The 23239-nt window shown below is 41.1% G+C and overlaps 1 protein-coding gene across 2 annotated transcripts in view; it reads left to right on the forward strand.

Annotated features, from left to right (window-relative positions):
• TGFB2 (transforming growth factor beta 2) overlaps positions 1 to 23239 on the forward strand; it is a gene marked incomplete at its 5' end in the record, with an annotated part of 62167 nt that overhangs the window by 19128 nt on the left and 19800 nt on the right. For both annotated transcript variants that reach the window (XM_080342265.1, XM_080342266.1), the window contains one exon: positions 22043 to 22206. In XM_080342265.1, coding sequence (XP_080198391.1) covers positions 22043 to 22206 — 164 coding nt within the window. The remainder of the gene's footprint in view (positions 1 to 22042; positions 22207 to 23239) is intronic.

The following is a 23239-nucleotide window of genomic DNA, read 5'->3' on the forward strand; positions in this document are numbered from 1 at the left end:
ATGAAAAGAATGAAGGAATAACTTCTAAGCATTTTCTCTCAGACATCTATTTTGAAATAACCAAATGAATTAGGAAAGTAACTTTTTCATACTCTTTTCAAGAAATCAAAACAAAGCCGTATCATCTTTCAGGCTGAGTCTACAACATTGGCTAGGCTTGCTGTTCCAGAGCATACAATTGATATTTATGTGAAACATAATATGCTGGGTTCTTTGGGCTTTGTTTCTTTGAACATGGAGTACTCTAGTTTCATGCCAGCACAGTACCTGGCACAGGTCTCCAGGACAGTGCTGCTTCGTCTCCTGTGAGCATTAGTGATTTCTGAGCATCATTTTTTTCCAGTGACCTATTTCTGATCCTATGGATTACGTTACTTTGCACGTGAGCTCATCTTTTTTACCTTTCCTCTCTCCTCCCTTTTGCTTCAAGTCTCTGTGGCTCCCTTGCTGTATCCAGGCATCCTTCCTTCTACCCTTGGGGTAACTGGCAAGGGAGATGGGGGCATTATGTGTTTGCAGTCCTTTAGGCAAGTGGTACCACAGTTTAACCAGAGATGTAGTTTATCCTAAATAGGTGCTGTTCACCTCATCGTTAGATTAAGGCTTTGGTAACTAATTTTCTAAATGAACTATATGTTTGTGAACTGGATCCTTAGCTGACAAAACTTAAATCAGTTGTGTCTGCTGGGGGCAGGGGAGCCGCCCTGATTTATTCCAGCTGAGCATGAGTCTACTTCTCATGTGCTTGCATGGTATTTCTTCTAATTCCTTTTTGAAGTCAACTGCAACGTTTTAATTTTTATAAGTGGCAAATCCAGAGGGTAGGTGTGCCGTATTTAATTCCCCCAAAACTTGTTGGTGTTTCTATGTGAGAAGTCACTGATAACACTGTCCTTGTAGACAGTATAGTCAAGAGATCAGCTATATACATTGTGGGGTAGAAGATGAGAATCATAGGATTGTTTAGATCATAAAAGATCTTTAAGATCATTGAGTCTGACCATTAACGTCACACTGCTGAGTCCAGCACTAAACTATGTCCCTAAGAACCTCATCCCTGTGTCTTCCAAACACTTCCAGGGATAGTGACTCCACCACCTCCCTGGGCAGCCTGTTCCAATGCCTGACAACCCTTTCCATGAGAAAAATTGTTCCTAATATCCAATCTAAACCTCCCCTGGTACAGCTTGAGGCCATCTTCTCTCGTCCCATCACCAATTACTTGGGAGAAGAGGCCAACACCCTCCATGCTCCAACCTCCTTTCAGGTAGCTATAAACAGCGATAAGGTCTCCCCTCAGCCTCCTTTTCTCCAGGCTGAACATCCCTAGGTCCCTCAGCCACTCCCCATCAGATGTGTGCTCCAGACTCTTCACCAGCCTCATTGCCCTTCTCTGAACTCACACTGATCCCTTATCCACTCCCACCTTTGAAGAAACACAAAAGGGAGATGAGTCTTTTCCAAGTAGCTTGACTTAAAAATACATGTTTTGCTGAAATCCACACTTCTCTGCCTTCTGGGTAAATGCAACAATCTCTTCAAACATCTAAATCTATTGGCATTCATGAGATTGAGCCTCTATAGGTTCAGGCCTTGTCTTTTCCCTGCGGTTACCCAGTTGCAGGCTGTGTATTTTGTGGGGTTTTTTTGATGTTACAAGCCCCTCATCTCTTCTTGAAGATCAAGTTGCATGTAAACTTGATAATCTGCTGATGGGAAAACCACCTGGGTTGAAGACGATGTCCATGACTAAGTTGTAGAGGGTTAGCAAAATCTTTCAACTGGTGCCCAGAGGTTTTGTGAAAAGCCAGGTTATAGAAAAAAACCACAAAAAAACAAAGGGGAAGATTTTCACTGCTGCAGTACTAGAAGGTCTTGCTGCTGCTCCCCAGAAATGGAGAGGAAGCAAGGAAAAAAATCATTTCTATGGAGATGCTCAGGTGGACTTGCTGGAATCATTTTGGGGGAATTTCAAGTACAGCAGCAAGAGGCAGGAGTCTTGCCAAGCTCTGGAAGTGAGGTTACAAAGGATCTGCTTGGCAAGTGGTCTGTTTCTCCACCATTACTGACATGTCCTTTTTAATTTAGTCTACTTTTAAAGGCCAAGTGTGCAAGTTTTTGGAAGTTGCCATTTGCACCACTTTTAGAGGCCACTGGGGTTATTGTTTTAAAATAGATAATTAACTTCCAGCTACAGTAAGGTGAAATATGGAATCACGTCAAACCAAATAGAAAACTACATGAATACCATCATTGAAAGGATGCTGATATTTTTTCCACTTTTTCTGGTCCACTCAAGTATATTCCATTACTTTTCATACAGGTGTTTAGTCTTCATTGTCTTTCATTAGACTCTGGAGCCACTGGATCTCCTTCCTTATCTCTGACTTCTCTCCGTTTTAACACTATCCTAGTAGAAAGAGTATACTCTTCATACGTATATCTGCCATATACTATCAGCCCTTGTTGTCTTGCAGTATCCTTGCAGCTGAACCAGTATCTTGGATTATTTTCTCAGTCACTTTAATATTTGTGATTACTTCTTATTATGGTTTTGTGCCTTGTGGGTTGCAGTAAAGCTTTTGTGTATGTAAAATAACCTATCGTCCTTGTGAAAATTTGAAAATGGTTCTTTGTTATTTGGCATGACTACAGGGTGGTTAGCTGGCATCCCATACTTCTCATTTGAACGTGTGATCCTGAAGTGTTATGGTATGTGTGTATCAAATATACAAAGCCAGGAAAGAGACATCACTTCTTCTTCATGGATGTAATTTACAAGTACATTTTGAAGACACCTTCATTGTGAATTCTGAAGTTCCACCTCTGAAATTTGGAGGTTTTCCTTTGGTTTGAATAGAGCTAGAGCACTCCTGAAGCATACTGTATTTTCTGTGAATATGTATATTTTTCTATCATGTATTCTTTTGTATCAGTGTTTAGAAGGGCTCTTCCGCCAGGGTGTGCAACCAGTACTTCCAACAAAACACCCAACTCAACAACAGACTCTCTGGATACTTCCCCATTTCAGAACCTGCTTTCCAGTGTGATGTCCCCTCTGAATATGGTTCTTAAGAAGCTTAAGTATTCTGAGCAATTTGTGCCAGTGTCATATGACTAAAGCAGTGAAGACTGTTTCTGGAGCTCTACTTCTGTAGGCACAGGTCGGCTGAACACGGGCAGAACCCCACCAGTAGGAAGTGTGACTCATAATGCATGTAGAGCAGAAAATTTTAAATTTGCTGTGAAGAGCCACCGTAGTTTTCATGCTCCTTTGAACTAATGTGTTTTCAAATAATTCTTCAGGTTATTCCGAGAAGCCGCTGGTGCATTCCTAGTCTGTTTTGATCTTTAAGAAATGCAGACATAGACTCTGTAATTTCTATCCAAATTCATTATCGCAGTCATGGTGTTATATGATGCAATTTGTGGAGCTCTTTCACTGATTGTGATCTCTGTCTGTAGTCTGCGTTAGTTTTGGATCCTTCTGAATCATAAATGGTCAGAACATCTTTTTCTAATATTTTGTTGGATATCATCTTGTTAGTCTGAAATACATATTCTCTTATACTTTTGGTTTCTTCATGTGCATATATGCCTGTGTGTGTTTGTATGCATACCTCTTTTCTCTAGCAAATTTTGTCTCAAATTGTATGTTTGCCCAAAAAAGCAGAAAGTAAGTTGCTTGCAAATATGAAGCCATTTTTTTTTGCCGTTATTGCAAAAATTGTCTAACAGTACAGGTGAAGCTTCAAGTAGAGGTAGTGGGTTCAAATTAATTAAACAAAAATTACCATTAAAAATAGCAGGCAAAAAGTCAGCAGTTGTTAAATTTGAGCGTAATTCCATTGTCTTGGCAATTCTGTGAGCCCGCTTGTGGTATATGCCCATACTGCTGTCACTCGGGTACCGCCGCTGCAGAGCTGTCCTGCACCACAGTTTTATTATTGTGATATCTCTTTCAGTGTCTGATAGAACTCACCAATAAAAAGGAATCAGAAAGTCTTGGTAGTGTATGTCTAAAAGCCAGTGCCCTGCAGATGAATCTGAAGCAGGTGGCCACACTCGTAGTGACTGATATTCGTAGCGTCTCAGGTAAAGACATTTATCTTGTGCTTTGGAAAATCCAACTGGATCTATTTAGCTGCTTTATTTGGACACAGGAAAACTAATCTAGCCTTGTAAACTTGAACACTCAGCTATGAATAGCACAGACAAGAACTGAATGCCCATTATGGTGTGAACTTGTGCCATTGCCTCATATGTTACCTCTCATCTTAACCTGTCACAGGGAAGGGGGCTGCACTGCAAAATGACGAGTGTCTGTAATGTCCTATGGTACCTTGTATATTGTGGAAAAAAAAGTATGTACCTGCAGCAGAAGCAGCCAGTCACAGTGAGCTATACCATTCGCTGTTTTCCTCCTTATTCCCCAACTCTCTTCTTCTGTTCCAGACACTAGAAGGTTAAAATATAAAAGATGCATATATTGTAATAAAAAACCTTTTCCAATCTGTATGTGATTTTACTGCAGACAAGGCAACTTTTCCAAATTTACATTAACCCATATTTGAAAATGGATGGTTTTAAAACTGGGAAAGCTGTTTAGGACATCTTACTATGTTAACCTGAAATGTTTCAGATTTTTTTTTTAAGAATTTCAGAAATAGCAAAGTTTTGTAATATCACTAACAAATATTAGAACTTGAAAAGCTCAAACTCTTGACTATTTTTGGCAATAGTTTTTTTGTGTGTTTTTTTTTTTTGATTGGTTGTTTTTTTAAGTCCTATCACTATTCTAGAGTGAGCTGGGGAGGCTCTCACTTGCTCCCAATGACATTATTTATTCACTCTTAATGTGCTTGGACGAGTAAAGGTTGGAGACCACAGTTTCGATCAGACAGAAAAAAGGTGGTTTTGAGTAAAAAACAGAATAAGTCACTTGTTGTCATCAGTTTCTAGAACATTTCTAGCATTGGGTTAAAATGTGTTCAAATGGAGCAATAAAGTCTGAGAAGCAATGGTCTTCCCATATCTTGATGCCCATCAGAGGTTCTTGCATGAGTGTTGGTGCTGAATAATGATGTCTTTTCAGTTTCAAAGAGATTTTACTTGTTTCTACTTTGTATTTTGAGAGGTTAAAACTTACATTTCGGTCTAGGGTAACTCTGTTCCAGATTGGTATCAACAAGGAAAGACTGAAGTGGAGCCATTAGTTATGTTTCTCTCATGTCTAATATTGAGCTGAGACCTACCGAATGCCTTGGCGGTCTCTCCTTTACAACAGGAGAAGGTGAGAATCTTTTCTCCGTGGCTGTGGCAGGCCATGGCAAGGTACTATCCTCTACACACACAGCAATCTCTCTTTACCTGCCAGTAGGATTTTGTCACCTGTGAGCAGATTGGGTGGCCAGGCTTAATGGTAAAAGGATTCTTCAGCGGATGGTGTAACGTGTGGAGTTTTTTGTATTTTGTTTAGCCTAGGTGCAGCTATCCTACAGCCATGTCATTACAGAGTAGTCCTCTTTCCTTAGCTTCAGTAGAAAAAAGAGCTCCTCACACTTGAGGAGGCGAGTGGGCTTTCATGCTTCTGAGGATTAGGTTAGCAAGGCACAGTTTTCTGCCTCAAGGTGTATGAGCACCATATAGTCTTATGTGTGGATTAGTAAAGTTATATTTGAGGTAAACTTTCTATCACTTTCTATCAGTTGAGTTTTGTTACTAACACAAGCTCTGAGAGGAAATACTGGACACCTCTCCTTTATGCGTATTATGTAGATGTCTTAGTTGGATCATCTTTGCTCCTTTCACAGGCACTACTAATTCAACAGTTATAGCTTCAGCCAGGTAAACCATTTAGGTGGACAATTCTGTTATTTGTAATAAGAGGAAAATCCGTTTACATTTAGTTACAGTGCCTTTGAGAAAGTCCTGGGCCACTTACTGGTCTGGAAGAAGGAAGATTGGTTTATATCTTACCTACACTTTGAATTGATTTGGATTATAATTTTTCCCATCCTGATTTATAAATACCTCTGGAACAAGTCAGTGCATCTCACTTTAAAAAGTCTTTACAATATAGCCTGCTATACTGTTCAGAGCTAAATACATATGGGTGTGTAGGCACAGCCAGCCATCCCGTTCACATGGGAGAAAAGTTTTTAAGCTGAGAATCTTACCTTCCTAACTTGTGCTGGACCTGAAGCATCTAATCAATGCAATTAAGTTAGCAGGAGCAAAACATTAAACTCAGAAGAGCTATTCCAGCCTCAGGGGGTCTTGCAGTTCTGAACAGAGCACTTTGAAATTGGCATTTGTTATATTGACACAGCAATAGGACAGCAGGTGAGAAATGCTTGGGGTTTTCCTTCCCAAGCCATGCTGTCTGGTGCCATTCAATAACACTTGATTATAAAGAGAATTTGAGCTTAATTGTTGCTTTGTGACTCTGTTCTTGTTCTTCAATATCAGCAGTATCTTTTGCATGTAAGGAAAAGGCCAGGTAAATGCATCCTCTTCTGCTTCGGTAGCTGTGGAAGAAAGCTTTGAGCAGATACCTTCAGCCTGGCTTTCCCTGTCCATTCAATGGTAGTGCTCATTCTGTAAGAGCAGGGCAGCATCCAAATGTGAGCCAGACCCTCCGTCTGGGAAAGGCCTTCAGGTGGGTCTCAGTGCCATTCTGTAAACCTTGTTATTAAATGTCAAAGGTTTGCATGAGTTGGTCCTTGCTGTTTTGTGGGTTAAAATGTCACAGGGAAGGCTCCTAGAGGAGGACAAAGCATAGCAAACTGGCCTTTATCTTATTTCTCCTGTCTTTTATTTAGTAAGGATGAGAACAAAAAGATAAACATATATTCCAGATTGAAAGGTTTATTCGAGACACTGTGCTTTCAGGAACTCTAAAAAGTCAAGTAGCACTTGTCTCTTCCCTTAAGAAGGCATTTCATGTTCTTACAGTCCCGGGATTTAATATCTTCATTTGTATTGAATAAAGCCAGTAGAATACTGTTTGGCACTAGGCAACAAGGAGGTGCCAAGAAGAGACTCTGCTGAGCTCTAGATGCTTTACATTCCAGACCTGTTACCTTGTAAGTGTAATATTTACTGGATTTCAGTCCGGCTTGAGATGAAGAGCAGGCCGGTGAAGGAGAAGAGAGTTAGAGAATGACCTAGTACCACATGCTAAATTCTTCCTGGGTAATTGACTTAACATGAAGATGTGTAATGAACAGTTACTCATGGGCTAAAATTAATGTGCATAGCAGTAAAAGAAAAAAATGAAAAAGAAAAAGAAAGGGGCAGGGGGAGGAGAAGGAAAGGTCTATTCTAGCCATGGATGAAAAGCCCCAGATTTTGCAGGAGATACTGTGCTTGCAAATGTGAACAGATTATTACAAGGGCACAGGAGCAGTTTTAACACTTTTGCTCCTGTGCACACTTAGCTTTTGTAACCAGATGGCTTTGTCTCCTTAGAGGATTTCTTTAGAGGAGATTGTGGTCCAGGGTTCAATCAGTGATTGAAATCTTGTTTACAAACAGAGCTGGTAATTGAGCAAAGGTGAATGAGTAGAACTCATAAACGTTTTTAATCTGTGTGAATCATAAAATCCAAAGCCTGAGAAGAAATGAAGAAGATTTGCAAAATCACCCAGATATTGCATGTTTCAGTCCCAAGTGAGTACTGTGGGAGAATAATTTCAGATTCTTGTCTACCAAACCAAAATATCAGGGAGAAGCTGGATCCAGTTCAGTTGGACTTCCTTGAGTTATGCCTTGATGCTATTGTAGCTGTAAAAAATGCTACAATTCCAAATACGATGTGTAACAATGGTGCAAATTCCTTAATCCTTTTTTCCATTAATTTATGTAGTAATTACAACCATAGACCTGGAAACTATTTTCACAGGCAACTTTCATTTGCAGAGGCTTATTTAATTTTGTATATTTTATGACTGCATATTCCATTTTACTCTCTTCCTCTACCAGAAGAGAGAGAAACTTGATGGTGTTACCTTCATTATCAACCTGTGCATTGGCTCGGTGTCTTACAAGTTGTACAGTAGTCCACTGTACAAAATAGGACGGTGTAATTGTGATTGGTTTTTGTTTTTTGGTATTTTCTTTTTTTTAATAATTTAATTTTTTTCTCCTTAGAGGGCACCACAAAATGCTCTAATGAAAGAATAATCATAAGCTTAAAGAGGAAGGAAAGTTTTAAGGGACTAATTGAAGAGGGGAAATGGCTGAGTGGTTTAGAGGAATGAAATGATGGGAGAGCGCCAAGTGAGATGAGGCAGCAAAAGTAAAAGAGCTACCACCAGCTGCGATGAGTGATAGACATGCACTTAAAAACTGTGGTCATGGGGCTGTATAAGTATGCAGATAGAGGGAGGAAAGGGATAGTTCACGGTTTGCTCAGGAGACAGCAGTTTGAACGTACATCGCCTTATGTGGCAGCCTGCAGCCATAGGTAACAAGCAGTACTTTGTGCTCCAGACCTGTGGCAGTAGGACACTACCCCTTCCAGGTCCATGTTAACAGGAAAAGCAACTTAGGACATGGTTTATGGTATACTCTTAGTCAATACAGTCATCCATGACGGAGCAAAGACCGCTGCCCTACTGGGTTCTGTGGGATGTGCTCTTTAATTTGATCTCTGTGCAGTGGACCTACATTAACCAACTTCTGTCAGTTAAAACTGTACTGTCTTCCCATTTTAGAAAGAAAAAAAGTTTGGTAGACTGGGTGGCTCTGTCACCTAGACTAGAATTTAATCCAGACTGGGGAGGCCTGGAGAGCTTTAGGAGCAGGTGGCTGTCCATTGGCCAATTTGAAATGAATGGGATGAGCTCAGCCTAGCGGGTAGATCTCTGTGTGCTTGTGGAAAGCTGGCTCTCGTTTTCATCTCTCTAATTAGGAGGTTGAACTGAAGGCCACTAAATGCATAGACATGAAAGCTGTCACCCACTGGTGCTCCTTCCAAAATGCAGAGGTTGGGTTGGTTAGGAAAGTGGTGACAAAAATCACACAGCAAGTGTGAGAAGCCTGAAAGATTTGGTCCTGTGAGCTACCATCAGTCTGAGGAACTTCATGAGGACAAGATTCACCCTGTTCTCCCTCCCTGCTCGGAGCTCTGAGGTGGGAAAGCTTTTGAGCACACAGTTCTGTAGGAAAGCTCATCGGATGACTTCAGCGGGACTGTGTTTAAAGTGCAGCCAATACCCATGCTCTTTTTCTGAAGCGGAGTGTTAGGCGTCTTCCCCTGTAATTCTACTAAATATTCAGACTGATTTTACCACTTCTTTCACATACATTCACTTCCAGTTGGTTGAAATACCCTGCAGATGAATAACAGGGGAAATAAAACATTTGACTTGAAAACAAGAGAAATTATATTTGTGTTATTTTATGCTAAGGTAGGGAGACACATAAACACAGCAGTATGAACAGCTTAAAATGAATTATGAAACAGCCTGAGACTGTCTTTTCACTGCCATTTCCTTGATTTCAACACCACCGAGTTTGTCATGTATGACGGCTTTGTGGTTGTTGTGACACTGTTGGAGAAAATTGAATTTGGGGAAAGTTTTCTTAGTTCTTTAAATAATTCAAAATGTTTTCCAGTTGTGTTTTTTTTCTCTCCAGCACAGCTTTGTTCTGCAGTGGTACATAGTTTGTAAATCAGATTTTTGTATAGTGTTGCGTCGCTGTGGCAGTGTATAATCCTCAGGATATAGCCAAGGGATTTCCAGCCATCCGCTTGCATTTCATAACAATACTTGTGATTAGAAGCCCTTCTACACAGAAAATTAAAATGCAGATGTGTATTCACGAGCTTAAAACACAGCTTAAATCATCCAACACTAAAGGCACAAGTCAGAGCCTGCAATGAGCGTGTTTGCTGTCAGAGTGCAAGCTGTACCGAACTGACATTTAGTGAATGGCCTAATTTTACAGACATAGACACATGATGGGTAACCACAGCTTACCTTAAAAGAAGTATTAAGTCCATTTCCTTGGAGAGGTTAGCCTTATAAACATACTTGCTTGATATCTAGCGCTGAAAGTGCGTGCCTGTGCTTCTGTCCAAGTACCAGGCTTAATCACAATCCTGCTCAATGGAGCTGCCTTCTGGGGTCTCCAACAGTCCACCCTGGTCTCCAGGTCTGGGGGGAGCTGACCCAAGTTGTCCCTGCAGGAGCACTGTCCTGTGGCCCTTGCGAGTGTCCTGACCCTGCGGGCTGGATGCCTTCTCCACCTTCGGTATTGCTGGAGGGACACCGTGTTCTTCACTTGACTTCCACAGCACCCATGGGTGCAATGGTATCTTGCCCAGAGGTGGCAGGTGCCGCCAGGACTGCAGGATGTCTCCGTCCCACCTGCCATCTCGTCTCTGGTGGCTGCAGATACCCTGGAGCTGGGAGGAGGGAGGGATGCGGAGCATCCGCGGCTGCGTGCAGGTGTGCCAGGCTCCTTTGAATGCTCACGGGGAGAAGAGATTTATAACAGAAGTATTTTTTTTTTCTTGGTGAGTCTGATGGATTCAATAAAAGTGTCTGCACAATATATATATATATATATATATTTTAATATAAACTCATCAGTAAATTGGCACTGAGATAACACTGTGAAGCCAGTTTTAATCCTGCTGGCTGTGCTGTCAGTGAAATTCATGAGAAAGGTGCCAGGATGAGGAAGGATTTAAAAGAAATAATAAACATACATAGACTTTCTCAAACACACACACATACATCTAATCTTACACCTAATCTGCTGTCGAGAAGGTAAAATGTTTTCTTAGGTAAAAATTATTTGAGGTTACTGGGGTTTTGGGGGTATGATAATTGCTTAGGGGTTTTTAGGCACTGCAGTCAGCATCCCAATGTCCGTGTAAAGCAATATGATATACAAGTAATGCTACTGACCTTGTGATCATGTCTGTCTCTTCAGCCTGCTGATGGAGAGGTCTCTTGTTACAGATTGCTTCCGAAGATACGGCTTCAGCAGCATGCAATGAGAAGCAGGTTAGGAAATGAAACAGAAAAAAGGTCTTTGTTATGAGGAAAACCATTAGTCAGTCTTGTGAAAGGCAGAACGTTAACCTGATCTGTTTTAAGTCACTGAAGTCATTGCAGCTTTAAAAACTCAGCTGAACAGTGCCAGCAAGTCAGATCTTACTTTGCCATTGAGAAAGGTTGGCTTGTGTTGCCTGGTGAGTTTTTTTCTTTTTGTCCCTTTTTTGTTTCCCTCTCTGTTTTTTTTTTTTATTTTTTTAATTCTTCAGAAAAGGTAGGATATTGTACTTGCAATTCTTGCTTATGATTCATAGTTGAAAGAGGAGCAGCCCTTCGTGGAGAGAGATGAAAGACACTAGGAGTATTTTTCTTACTTTCCAGTGTAAGCAGAATAGCAAAGTACATACCTGAGAAGCTTCCAAACACAACACACATCTATTTACATATATGATTTCAGTGGTGATACATGATAACCTGGGATTTCATTCAAAGGATCCTGATGGGGATTTGAAAGTAGTTCTTCTTCTCTGAATGTTCACAAAACAACTGCTGAAAGCTGAAGGACCTTTTGTTGGCAACCCAAATCTGCAGAGAGGCTGGAGACAGTTTTCTTGTGCTGAAAATCCTCTCTGTGCTTACAAGCGTGGGGGTAAATTCCTGGCCCTTTTGAAAGTGATGGGAATGTTTTGTCGGTGACTTCAATGGGACCAAAAGTTCACTCAGGTTTCAGAGGCGCTATGGTAACTCTAATATTTGTTCTAATGCCTGTTGACGGACGCAGCAGCTTTGCTGTTAGCTTGTTGTGCATCTTCCCAGCAAAAAAAGATCTATCAGCTCCTATTGGAAATGCAGGGTCATGGGCTTGCCACAGTGGCGTCCAGCACATGAGCAAGGGACACATCTGAAGATGGGTTTTTCTCTCTCACTATTGAAAACGTGCTGTTGCATAAGCAGCAGTGAGATTACAGGGGGGGTTATGTTTGAGAGAGTGAGCTGGTATGCTCTTTCTTTCTCCCATATGTTTTAACCTGCCACAAGATTAAGCTTTCTTTGTTGAGAAACAAAGATAGCAGTATGGTTTGTATTTACATTCCCTCTTGGCTCCTTTGCATGACAGGCGATGTGTAAATAGGACTTTAGAAAGAGGAGAACTGAGGTCAGACCTTCCAGACTTTCTAAAATGTGTGGAGATTTGTGTATACTGAAAGATGGTCCAGAATGGAAAAACCATCGCCTGCTGCTTTCCAGAATACTCCCAAGTAATTAAGTTACCCCAATTAAGCATTGCTCAACAGCTCAAAATTTAGACCTGAAAATAGCTCTCATGTGATGCATCAGTGTTGTTCACATTACACAGCCCCTGCCTTTCAGCATGGACGAGAGAAACAAGCCAACAGCCTGGAAAGCTTTAGAGGCAAACAGAGAGGAGGGTCTGATACATTCACGTGAGGGAATTTTTCTTCAGGAGATTAATTTTCAAGCAATTGTAAAGGCAGGGACACAAAATGTCCACTGAGCACCATGTTCCTGAGGGAGATGCACAGGTGTTGCCATGTGAGGTGCTAGTTTGCCCCCCTTTCCAGCTTCTCCAGCTTTTACAAACAGGCAAACAGTCTTTCTTGCTGGGAGATCATGCATGGGGCTGTGCTATTTGTGCTGCTTTGTCCCAAGAGGGGCTGTGCCCTGGGAGGGTCTCCACTGTCCTTTTTAAGAAGAGTATTTGACGTTGGTCACACCAAGTCTGCCTGGGTTGGGGTTTTGTTTTTGTTTTCCTGGAAGGGACAGTTTACCCTTTCATTTTAGCCAGAGGTTTCAGTGATTTCAACTGGCTTTTTATCCTCCTCCAGCTTCAGGGATTTGGATGCAGACAGTCACTTTGAGGCTCAGTGCTCAGTCTGACTCTTCTATAAGTTAATATTCAGAGTTTTGGTTTATAGCAGAAGCAGCCTGCTGGGCAGTCCTTGCTTTCTTCAGAGTTTCAGATGAAAAGTGCGCTTTCTTAGAGACATTCAGTCTTATTCAACACAATGCTCTCTTGGGACAGAAGAGTTTGTGAAGGACTGAGACTGTGGCTTGTAATTGCTTCGCAACTGCCCTATGGCTGTGAAGTAGTAATAACACAAGTTTCTGCAATCTCTGTGCTGCTTTACCTTAGCGCACATTTGAAGATGTCATGCACGGTCTGTAGGACATCGTTACAGATCTCTTCTATCTGTTCCACAACTGTTTCCTTTTTTGTTCAGGACAGCCTGCACAAGCAAATTATTTCCTCCAAAATAAACTGTGTAGCTTGCCTGGAAGGACTATGCACTGAGGTCTGTGTTCCTTAAGTAATTTTCTTGCAATCCTGAAACTCAGTCAGATTTTCTAATTTTCTTTGCAAATAAGCAGCACTGGGGGACAGGGGAGGCACAGAGGGAGGATTAAACTAGTGTCTCTTGGGAGATACAGCGCAGTGCTTACACCTGTCCTTGAAAAGGGTTTTTCTATGAGCATCGTTTTTTGATTGCAAATGGTGTCCCTTTACAAAACTTGGTTAGTTCTTGCTGACAGCATGTTGCTTTGGCTGGGTATTTGTTCTTCAATGGTCCAGTTGAGGAAAATATAGGAGCTATCCCACTGACACCCAGGATGGACCAGTGGACCAGTATTGTGTGGTCCACTTAGATGAAGACTGGAGATGACATGTGGTATCAAAAGAAAGGGAGGGAGAGAAAGGGTGCAGAGGGGATTTTCCTGACTTTTCTGCTTTTTTGTGGGTAGACTAGTGGCTTGGCCTCTAATCCTGCTGATGTGTTTTTGAATTTTTTTTAATCATTAATGTTTTCTACATATGTGGCTACACTCCAGCACACAGAGACTGGCAGAGGATTTTTGCTTCAGGTTTTTGGGCAAAGGGAGGCAAGGAGGAGGCAAGATTAAAAGTCATGTCTCAGCACCCAAGGCTGGGGTTAGCTGGCCAAGAGAGATCCAGCTCTGTTTCAGTGCCAGAACCCAAACCTGCTTTTCAAAAGATCACAAGGATAGTTAGGCCCTGTGAAGATGAGGCCAGAAATATCCAGTTGGAAGATTTCATTCTAGGAATGAACCTTTGGAAAAATTAAAACAAACAAACAAAACATAACTCAAAATACTGGGTGCTGAACACTTGAAAAAATCTGGTCTAGTGTTTAAAGCACAAAAGGGATTAGTTGCTTTCTGATTGCTGTACATCAGCATTAGCAGCAGGGGCTGGGAAGAAAAGCTAGGTCTTTTTGTGCAAGCCTGCACCCACATTAGCTCACCATCCCCTTGCAGCGGCAAGTGCCTCTGTATCACTCACAGGAGAATGATCGCGTGGACTCTGTGCGAGGCTCTTGGTCATTTTCTCAGATAGAGCAGAGTGTTCCTTCAGTTTTACTCTCTCTGGTATTAAATTTGACCCCCTCTGCATTTTGGGTGACGGACTAACGTTTTCAAGAAGGGTTCATTCTTGGCTGTTGATGTTACAACCTCATAGGAGGTGGACAAACATACGTGATGTCGACGCAGCAGTTTGTCTTGATATAGTACCTGTAGGAGAGGGAGGAAGAAGAACAAGAAGCCATAGGTGATTATTCAAAATAGGTATTCTGTCTTCCTTCTTTCTAGCTGGTATAAGCAGTATGGATTTTTTCAGGCTAAATAACGTTTCAGACTGAGCCTACACAGAATAGTAGCTTTATGAGAATAATTGTGAAGGGGTGGCAGAGAGAGAAATCCAATGGAAAAGTTGATTTAAATTAGGGCTTTCTAGCTGATAAGATTCAGTTAAATCAGATAGTTCAGTGATATAGGAAAATTACGGCCCTTTTTACAGTGGTCTCCAGTCCAAATTAAGGAACAACCAAAGTCAATTTTAGCTGCAGCAAGTACATACAGGTGAAGGTGTAACATGATTTGGCCCAGTTCAGGGAGATTAAATACAAAAAAAATACATAGGTCTAAAATGGCTTGTATTGTTACAGCGTTTAAAAGGCAATGGTAACTTTTCTTGGCAGGGTTTCATATCTGCTGTAGGACTCATATCCAGCTCCAGTGTGCTAGTAGAGATGAAGTGGCAAAAATTAGAGAACTTGTAACAAGATGCCGTTCTCTTTGCATCTTCAAAATGACCCACAAAACCAGGACTTAACCTATTTTGTATCAAGAATCCCAGGGAGCAGCTTTCCTAGAGCAACACCATTGATTTGAGTTTTATTTTACTGCTTGTGTTTGTGAGAATTTAACCTAAACCTTAACTCTAATTATGATTCTCCAATGGCTAATTACACTGTCTCAGTATCCCTACTATCCAGCTGCATTTTGACCCAAAGATGCCTACAGGATATTTTTCACCATTATAGAAATCAAAAGACAATTACATAAGTGTTGAAGATTATCAAATTCTAGAGCAATAGGAGTACTTTGAAGGAATTAATTATTTGGGTAACTGGAAACCAGACTACCAGATCACTGTGCTATTGAGGTCGTAACTTTGGCTAGTTGTCTTTTGAGTGAGGCTTGGTGAAACAATGAGAAAGTAGCTATAGAACCAGAAGCCTCTTGTCAGATTTTAAGTAAGGAACATATAATTTCATAAACATATCTTCAGAAACTTCCATCTTTGCCTCATTGTATCTAATTCTTCAATCTAGAGAACATCCTGGGTTTTTTCACTTCTCATATGTTGTCATAGATCTTAGTGTGTTTTAAAAGAGGAATAGCAAGTGCTTCCACAGTGGGGAATATGTCAGAAAATCTGGTTATTATTCTCTTTTAAACCTTTCCCTACCTAGACCTTTGCTGGTGTAGTTTTTTGGACATGTGGAGCTTGGCAGAGAGAGTGTAAGCAGGAAAAAGAAACCATGTGTTTGTGCTGTGTGAGCAATGCCGAGTGTCTTTGCTCTGAGTGCTCTAGAGCCTGATAGTGACATTTATTGATTCTTTATAGCTGGCTTATGGAATAATAATTACATATATGGATTCCCTGCTACATATCAGGAGCTCAGTAAGTCTTCTCTACAAAGAAAAGGTTACCTAATATAGGAAGAATTACTGAAATAAGAAAACATTTTCAGGATTGGCTTCTGTGAGTGTAACTAGTAAAAGAAAGTCATGTTTGAAGAGCTGCAGCAGAAGTCCCTGTAGGAGTGAGGTTTTGTTTCTTTGTTTTTTTACTCCAAGGGGAATCACCTCAGGACTCTAAAATCCATTGTCTTAGTGAAGCTGTATTGAGGCTTCCACATGTGACCACAGGGACAGGTCCAGGGGCCAGTATTGGTGGTATTGGATCCCCAGCCTGTTCTCTTTCTGAGGAAGAAGCTCTGTCTTCCTTTATGTGTATGACTATCTGTTTCTCTTACTAAGCGTCAGCATATCCATGTGCCGTAAATACCAAGATCGAAGGTGTTGGGGAATGTGGAATCGTGAACCATCCACTCCCCCTTGGCATGGATAAATTACATATCTAGAGATTGTTCAGCAGAAGATGTACAGCTGCCGGTTTCTGGCCTGTGTTCTTCACCAAAACCAGGTACAACAACAGAAGACGTATGTCATGTCTTGCATTGCTCTGCCATAGCCTGTTCTGCAAGAGGAGCTGCACCAGAGCCATCGAGCCACAGCTGAAAGCCTTATCCACTGTGTTCCCAGCAGTTTTATTCTGACTTTCAGTGCAGTGTCCCTCCTCAATTGCTAATGGTTGGTGACAGATAAAGGTAATAGCTCTTTGGCAGCTGCGTAGGTAAAATCTGGAATATTAGGGTAAGCCTCTAAACACTGCTTTTGTACCGTCTGACTTTGAAACCTTGCTGCAAGAGGCTGGAAATGATGTCTGAGCAGAGAACGACTCAAGTGTTTCTGTCCATGAGCACTGATAAAGTTATGAACACATCCATTAGCTAATGTCATGGCAGGACAGAGGTTCAGAGCTAATGGAAAGCTGATGTACAACTGATTTACTTTGAAAGGCCAATCCCAGTTCCCAAATATAACCTGTAGGCCTCTGTATTTTGATTCACTGTATTTATATATCCCCTTCCATTGTAGAGGAGCGGTTTCCAGCAGGATTGTTGCAGTCACGTCAGGGTCAGGAGGGGTGAGCAGCGTAATTATCTGTGGGCTTTGGGAGCCCAGATATATTAAACAAATTTCTAATTTCTTGGACAGACGTTCCCTGGAAAAGATGAGAGGGTTTGTGACCCGAGGGTGCCTGACAGGAAGGACGGGATCCTGCTGGAAAGATGTGTCGTTACAGCTGACGAGCTGCCCGTCCTTCCAGCAGTCTGGATGTCCTTAAAGGCAGCCTGCCCTGGCTCGTGGCAGGAACCCATGTCTTGAGCAGAGAGTAAAATTCACACAGGGGGAGGAACAATGTCATGTTATGCTGGGTGGCTGCTGCTTGTTACCAAAAAAAAAAAAAAGTAGGATTTGCTATCAGTGAGCTGAAATCTAAACAGCCAAAAGGGTCCTAATAGTTAGAGGGGTTAGGGAAGCTTGCCAGAGAGTGGAAAGCATAACAACTGCATTTAATAACAATCAAGCTACTCTTATAAATATTTGCGTGTGCTGCTTCAGAGCCTACTACATGGTCATTCATGTACTGCAGTTAGAAAGACGAGGAGGGAAAAAAAAAAAAAGGGGACGAGAAGAAAAGGGCACTCCATGGTTTGTAGCTGCTGTAATAAAGAGTGGGCAAAGCACCAGAAATAAAAGAAAAAGGAAAAGAAACCCTCCAAAGTTTAATAAACACAAAAAGGAATAAAAATAAATCTTTGGAGCATTTATTACAAGCCCTTGATGGAAGGATTAGATTGAAGCTCTCAGCCTTTCCAGTATCGGGTGTATGTGTGAAGTCGGCCTGTCTGGCCTCTTGCAACAAGAAAAGAAAAGTTGTTTACATTTCCTAACTTGGGCTGCGCACATAATTGATTTTTTTTTTTTTCAATAGCAGAAACAAAAATTCAGAGGGGAAAAAAAGCCTGTTTGGATACAACTGAATATAGGTCTTTTTTTCCTTGCCAAAACGAAAGCCCAACTCTCAGAAGAGCTGTGTCAAGCAGAGTGTTTTGTTTCTCCTGAAATGTCAGTACACGCAGTACTTGTGTGGAAAGCTAGGGAAGTGCAGGGCTTAGTTCATCAAACACAACTGTGGGAGGCAAAAGTGTCATCCTTTTAAAAAATGCAGGAGATTCCTGCCTTGGGGAATGTCTTCAGCATGGAACAAACTCCTTCCATTCCCACTTTTGGTTTAAGGGAGCTTGACTCCATCTCACTCTCCTCCCAGCAGCTATGCCTGGGGGTCTACGTGCTGTTTTGGATGGTTGGTCAGAGGACGTGTTCAGTCTCTCCTGTTGATGACTGCAGACTGTTGAGTATTTTGGGAGACGTCTTCTGCACTCCTGCCATAGGTGCTTTGCTGGTCTCTCAGAGCAGGGCTGCTTTCTGTCCTTGTTGCTGGCACAGGAGCTTAGGGGATGCTGGATGTTGAACGAAGTCAGTAAGAAGCACAGAAACCACAGTGTCCTTATGCACTTAAACGCTCACATACCCAAATACGTTTTAACCTGGCAGTTCGGACTGTCCTGTCTAAAACAGCTGATGAAGTTTCAGCTCATTCAAGAAAAAAAAATAAAAAAGCTAAACTGGTGATGCTCTGTGTTCAGCAGGTTAAAGAGAGGAGGAGGGATGCTGCCTTCATCTTCTTTAACTATGTCTTATAATTCTTGTCTCAACTGTACTGTGATGATTGTGATTATGATTATTACAGCTGGAAGTCTTCAGTTTTTTGAGGGCTGAATTGATGAATAATTTAAAGATGATAAAAAAGGAATCTTTCATTGCATGTACTATTCCCTTTCTCCAAAACAAAAGAAATCTGTGTTTTCCTAGCTACAGGAAACATATTGTTTTAATTCCACTCATTAATGTTAATGGTTCAAAGAATACTTAAGGAGTCTAGTCTGCAGCAGGGTAACTGTGTTTGCAGACTGACTTGGTTGGAGTCATACTGGCGTCTACTGGAGTCATTGGGCCAAAACCAGAGGGGAGTCCAGAGGTATCCAACTGAGACTGGATTGATAAAACTGTCAGGTTAAGGTGGAGCTGCAAAGAGATACAAATTGCGGCATCTGAGATCACTTAAAGGCTAATCCAAAACCTTGTAGGCTCCATAGGGTTCTTTCCATTCCCTTAAAGAACATTGCAAGTCTCAGTTCTCAGTCTTAATGTTGATTAGTTTTCAAATAAACTCCAATTCTGCAGTCAGCCTATTTTTTTTTTTTTTCCAGAGGAAGGGTTCCAGCTAGTAAATAAACCTATTTTTTTCAACTGTCCACAAATAATGCCTTTTCCTGAATTGACTTTCTATGGATACTGTTGTGAATGATAGAATAAAGAAATCAAATTTCTAATGTGGATTTTTGCAAGACATAAAACTATCTTGTAAGAGAGAGAAAAATTCTCTAAGACAAGAATTCATTCTTATTTATTGTGGTTGGAAGGTAAATACTCATTCATTGGGTATACAAATGCACTTATGCAAACACAAAAACATGCACACCGAAAGAACATTACTTCTTTGTTTATCTTTATATATGAGAGAAAAATGTAAATGCAGAGATGATTTAGAAAAATCTGTTCAGATACATATTCACAGATTTGTAATATAGAGTATCTAAAATACAGAAACTGAAAAGAAAGACTACGAATATAGTGCAGGAAAGTTCTAGAAATAAGTTAGAAGCTAAATATAAATAAAACAGACACTGAAACAGGACTTTTCAATCTGAAATGAAGTCAAGATAGACAGGGTTTGTCTGTGCCAGGGTAAATGGCTGGCTGCTAGATTGGTTTGTCCACAGGGAATGAAATGGTAGGTTGATACCTCAAATAAATGACAGGGAGGACAACTTACAACTCATCCTGGAAGCATAAATCTTATATATACCTATTATTATGCCAAATTGTATTCCTAGTAGGATTGAGTTTGGCTGAAGAACAAGTGGTACTCTCCGAGTTTCCTATACCAGAAGAACAAATTGAAGAGATGATTTCTTTATTAAATCAGGATATAATCTCTGCACTGAGTAGCTTTTATAAGAATTTTCAAAAGTTATCAAAATTAGGATAATCGTTGCATAAAGTTAATGTATCTACAGTTGGAGCCGAGAGTCTTCCTTTATTGTTAAAAGTTTTCTCATAGCTCTGATTATTTTTAGGAGTTTTCACCTCTGATCATTGAAAGAAGAGATTTTGGCTCAATTACGTAGAGGAAGTGTGTTTGTGAGTGTTGCTAAAACAGACTAAATTTGTTTTATTCCTCTTACGACTGACTTGAATTAAGTATTTATTTTGTAGTCAGTTTTGGTAGTCAGTTTGAACTTAGAATTATTTGAAGAGCTACAGCAAATGGGTTATTAAATGTGTAACTGTAAGTGGTGTTGCCTGGTGTAGCCAGTTGCTCGGAAGTTCTGGTAATAGCAGCCAGTCTAGGAACACTAAATTTTTGGAAGAAGGTCTTTAGGTTATTAATATGACTTATTGATATGTATAAACATTTTTAAGCATTTATTCCAACTATGTTTAATCGTTCGTAGTTAGAAATAAAGGTAAATCTACTGGACTTGGCTTCTCCCATCTCTTTACATAGAAATTACAACTTGTGTAGATTATATCTGTTAAGAATTAGGTGTCTTCCAGAAGAAGGTATTTTATTCCATCAATAAGTGCCTGGATAGCTAAGGGAGGCAGTGGAGCTGGAGGCCTTGCTGGGATTTTGGACAAGGCCCAGGTCTTTCACAGGAGCTGAACTTTTCGCCTACCTGACCTTGAGGCTGTCATCTCCTGCCACTGCATGGCAAATCCTGAGCTACCTGACTAGGGGGAAAACTTTGTCTTTTGTAGTTATTATCCAAAGTCTTCCTGCTGGTGTGGTCCCGGGGATGCCTTTGGGGTTTGCTTCCTCAGCTGAAAATCCTTCCTCCCACAGCTCCCCAGTACAACTTTCCTCTTTCTTCTTTTTCTTGACACACTTCCATTTTCACACTGTGAGAGAAAAGGAGACCTTTCCCTCGCCTTGGACGGAGATTTTTCTCCAGGCCAGGGGGCAGGGTGAGGAGGGACTTGCAGACAGGGATGATGGTAGGGACCAGCTTCTCTTCATGCTGCTGGCCAGGACAGGGTGGAAAGGTATCAGATGGTCCCTGAACCCTTCAGAGTAACCCATGTCGTGCTTTGCTGCTTAATCTCAGTCACAGTTTACAGCTGGAATGCAGGAAGAGACTGTTTTGAAACCTAAACTGATATTTTTAACACCATCACTGAAGATCTGAGTCTCCTTTTCTAGCTGTTTTTTCTTTTTTCTCCTCAATATATAGTGGGGAGTGCTTATGTTTAAGGCTTTTCCTCCTTCCAAGTGATCAAAATGCACATAATTCTGTTTATAGTGTCCGCTTTCTGCTTGTCTTTTCCTGCCTTTCTTCTTCCTCTTCTCTTCCTACCCTTGTTATTATAATCAGAATGAATATTTTATTCCAATAAAATCCTTCAATAACTACATAGAAAACAAAATCTGAAGCTGGCTACTTTATTCTCCCATGTTCTGGGGAGGAAAATGGGCTTCAGAGAACAGGCAGAGCACGAGTTGCCATTGCTTGTTGTCTTACCAGATTGCTGTGAACTCTGGGCAAGTCTGAAGGTATTTGCCAGATACCAACTGTTGTGATTATTTTCCCAAGTTACAGTCATCCAGGATTTTCCACCAGTATGTTGAAAGAGGGGAGTTTAAATGCATGACCTGAAATAGAGTTGGAAATGGTTAATCTCTATTAATATGGTATTCCTATAATCAAACACATGTGGAGTTGTTGGGATTTTTAATTAAATTGTTAGTAATATTAAATTTACAATTGGAAACTGAGTCATGCTACAGATACTCCTCTCACTGAGGCTGTCTTGTATTTTGCTGTTTGAAGGAACGATTTATTTTATCATTAGAAAAATAATAAAATCACACTACCTTCTTGCAGATGCCATCCCACCGAGCTATTACAGCCTTTACTTCCGAATCGTCAGATTTGACGTCTCAGCGATGGAGAAGAACGCCTCCAACTTGGTGAAGGCCGAGTTCAGGGTCTTCCGCCTGCAGAACTCAAAGGCGCGGGTCTCAGAGCAGCGGATAGAGCTGTACCAGGTATGGTGGCACCTCCTACGCGTCACCTCCCCATCTCTCCGCAGCAAACCCGCCTTGTACCCATGTAGCCAGGTGGAACAAACCACAGGGAGAAGCGGTTGAATCCCATCTTTCCAAAGTAGCCTCTTATTTCCTGTGCCTTTCCTAGAAAGGACTTTATTCAAAATCATATAAAGCTGAAATGTGCAAACTTTTTCTAGCAGTTTTTCCTCAGGACTCTGAATTTCAGCACAGAACAAGATATCAAACAAGTGATCTATGGGATCTCTGTCTCTCAACACATGGCCTGTACTGTAGTTTACGTAGAAGAAGTGAAATTCCCCTCTCTGTTCTGTGTTCAGGAGAAGCCTGTTAACTGTTCCTCACAGAAATGATGTTGTTAATAATTGAGTTTCAAAGCTTAGCAATTTCAGACTTAGATTCTGTATAGTGGCCTAGGGATTGAGGCAAGGGAGTCAGGAAGAAAATGACTCCGTGCCTCTCTCACTCCTGAGTGTTGATAAAATACAAGTAATTTAATCTTTAAAGCCATAAAAGTCACTTACATGGAGCCAGTGCGTTTGAGCAAATAATGTCTAGGGCATATTTCATCTGAAGCATAGCTCATTTCACTGAGAAACACAGCAAAAAAAAGGGCTCAACTCCCAGCAGTTTTATATTGAGTCAAACTCGTGGTTGTTCCAGTAATCCTGGATTTGTTCTGCTGAAAACCCTGCCAGATAGGACACCATCTTGTAAAATAAAGTGTGTTGAGCCCCTGTTAGGCTCTGTTCTTGCTGCCCTCATTAGCCATCCCTGAGCACTGCCCCAGGTTTGCAGCACTGTAGAGTCCAGTTCAGATCCAGTGAGTGCAAATTTGAGTTAGTCTTCTCCTTCACTTTCGACATTCACCTTCTCCTGCTTGGTTTGTTCAAGTGCAATCCAAACTTGGAGCAGAGAGGCGTGTATTTCAGTTCATGGGCTTGCCAAAGTGACAGTATAAGCCACCCTCAGAGGCTGGCAACAGGAAAAGCCACGCTGGACTGTTTAGACA

This window comes from Nesoenas mayeri (genome assembly GCF_963082525.1).
Source record: "Nesoenas mayeri genome assembly, chromosome: 3".
Classification (NCBI taxonomy): Eukaryota; Metazoa; Chordata; class Aves; order Columbiformes; family Columbidae; genus Nesoenas; species Nesoenas mayeri.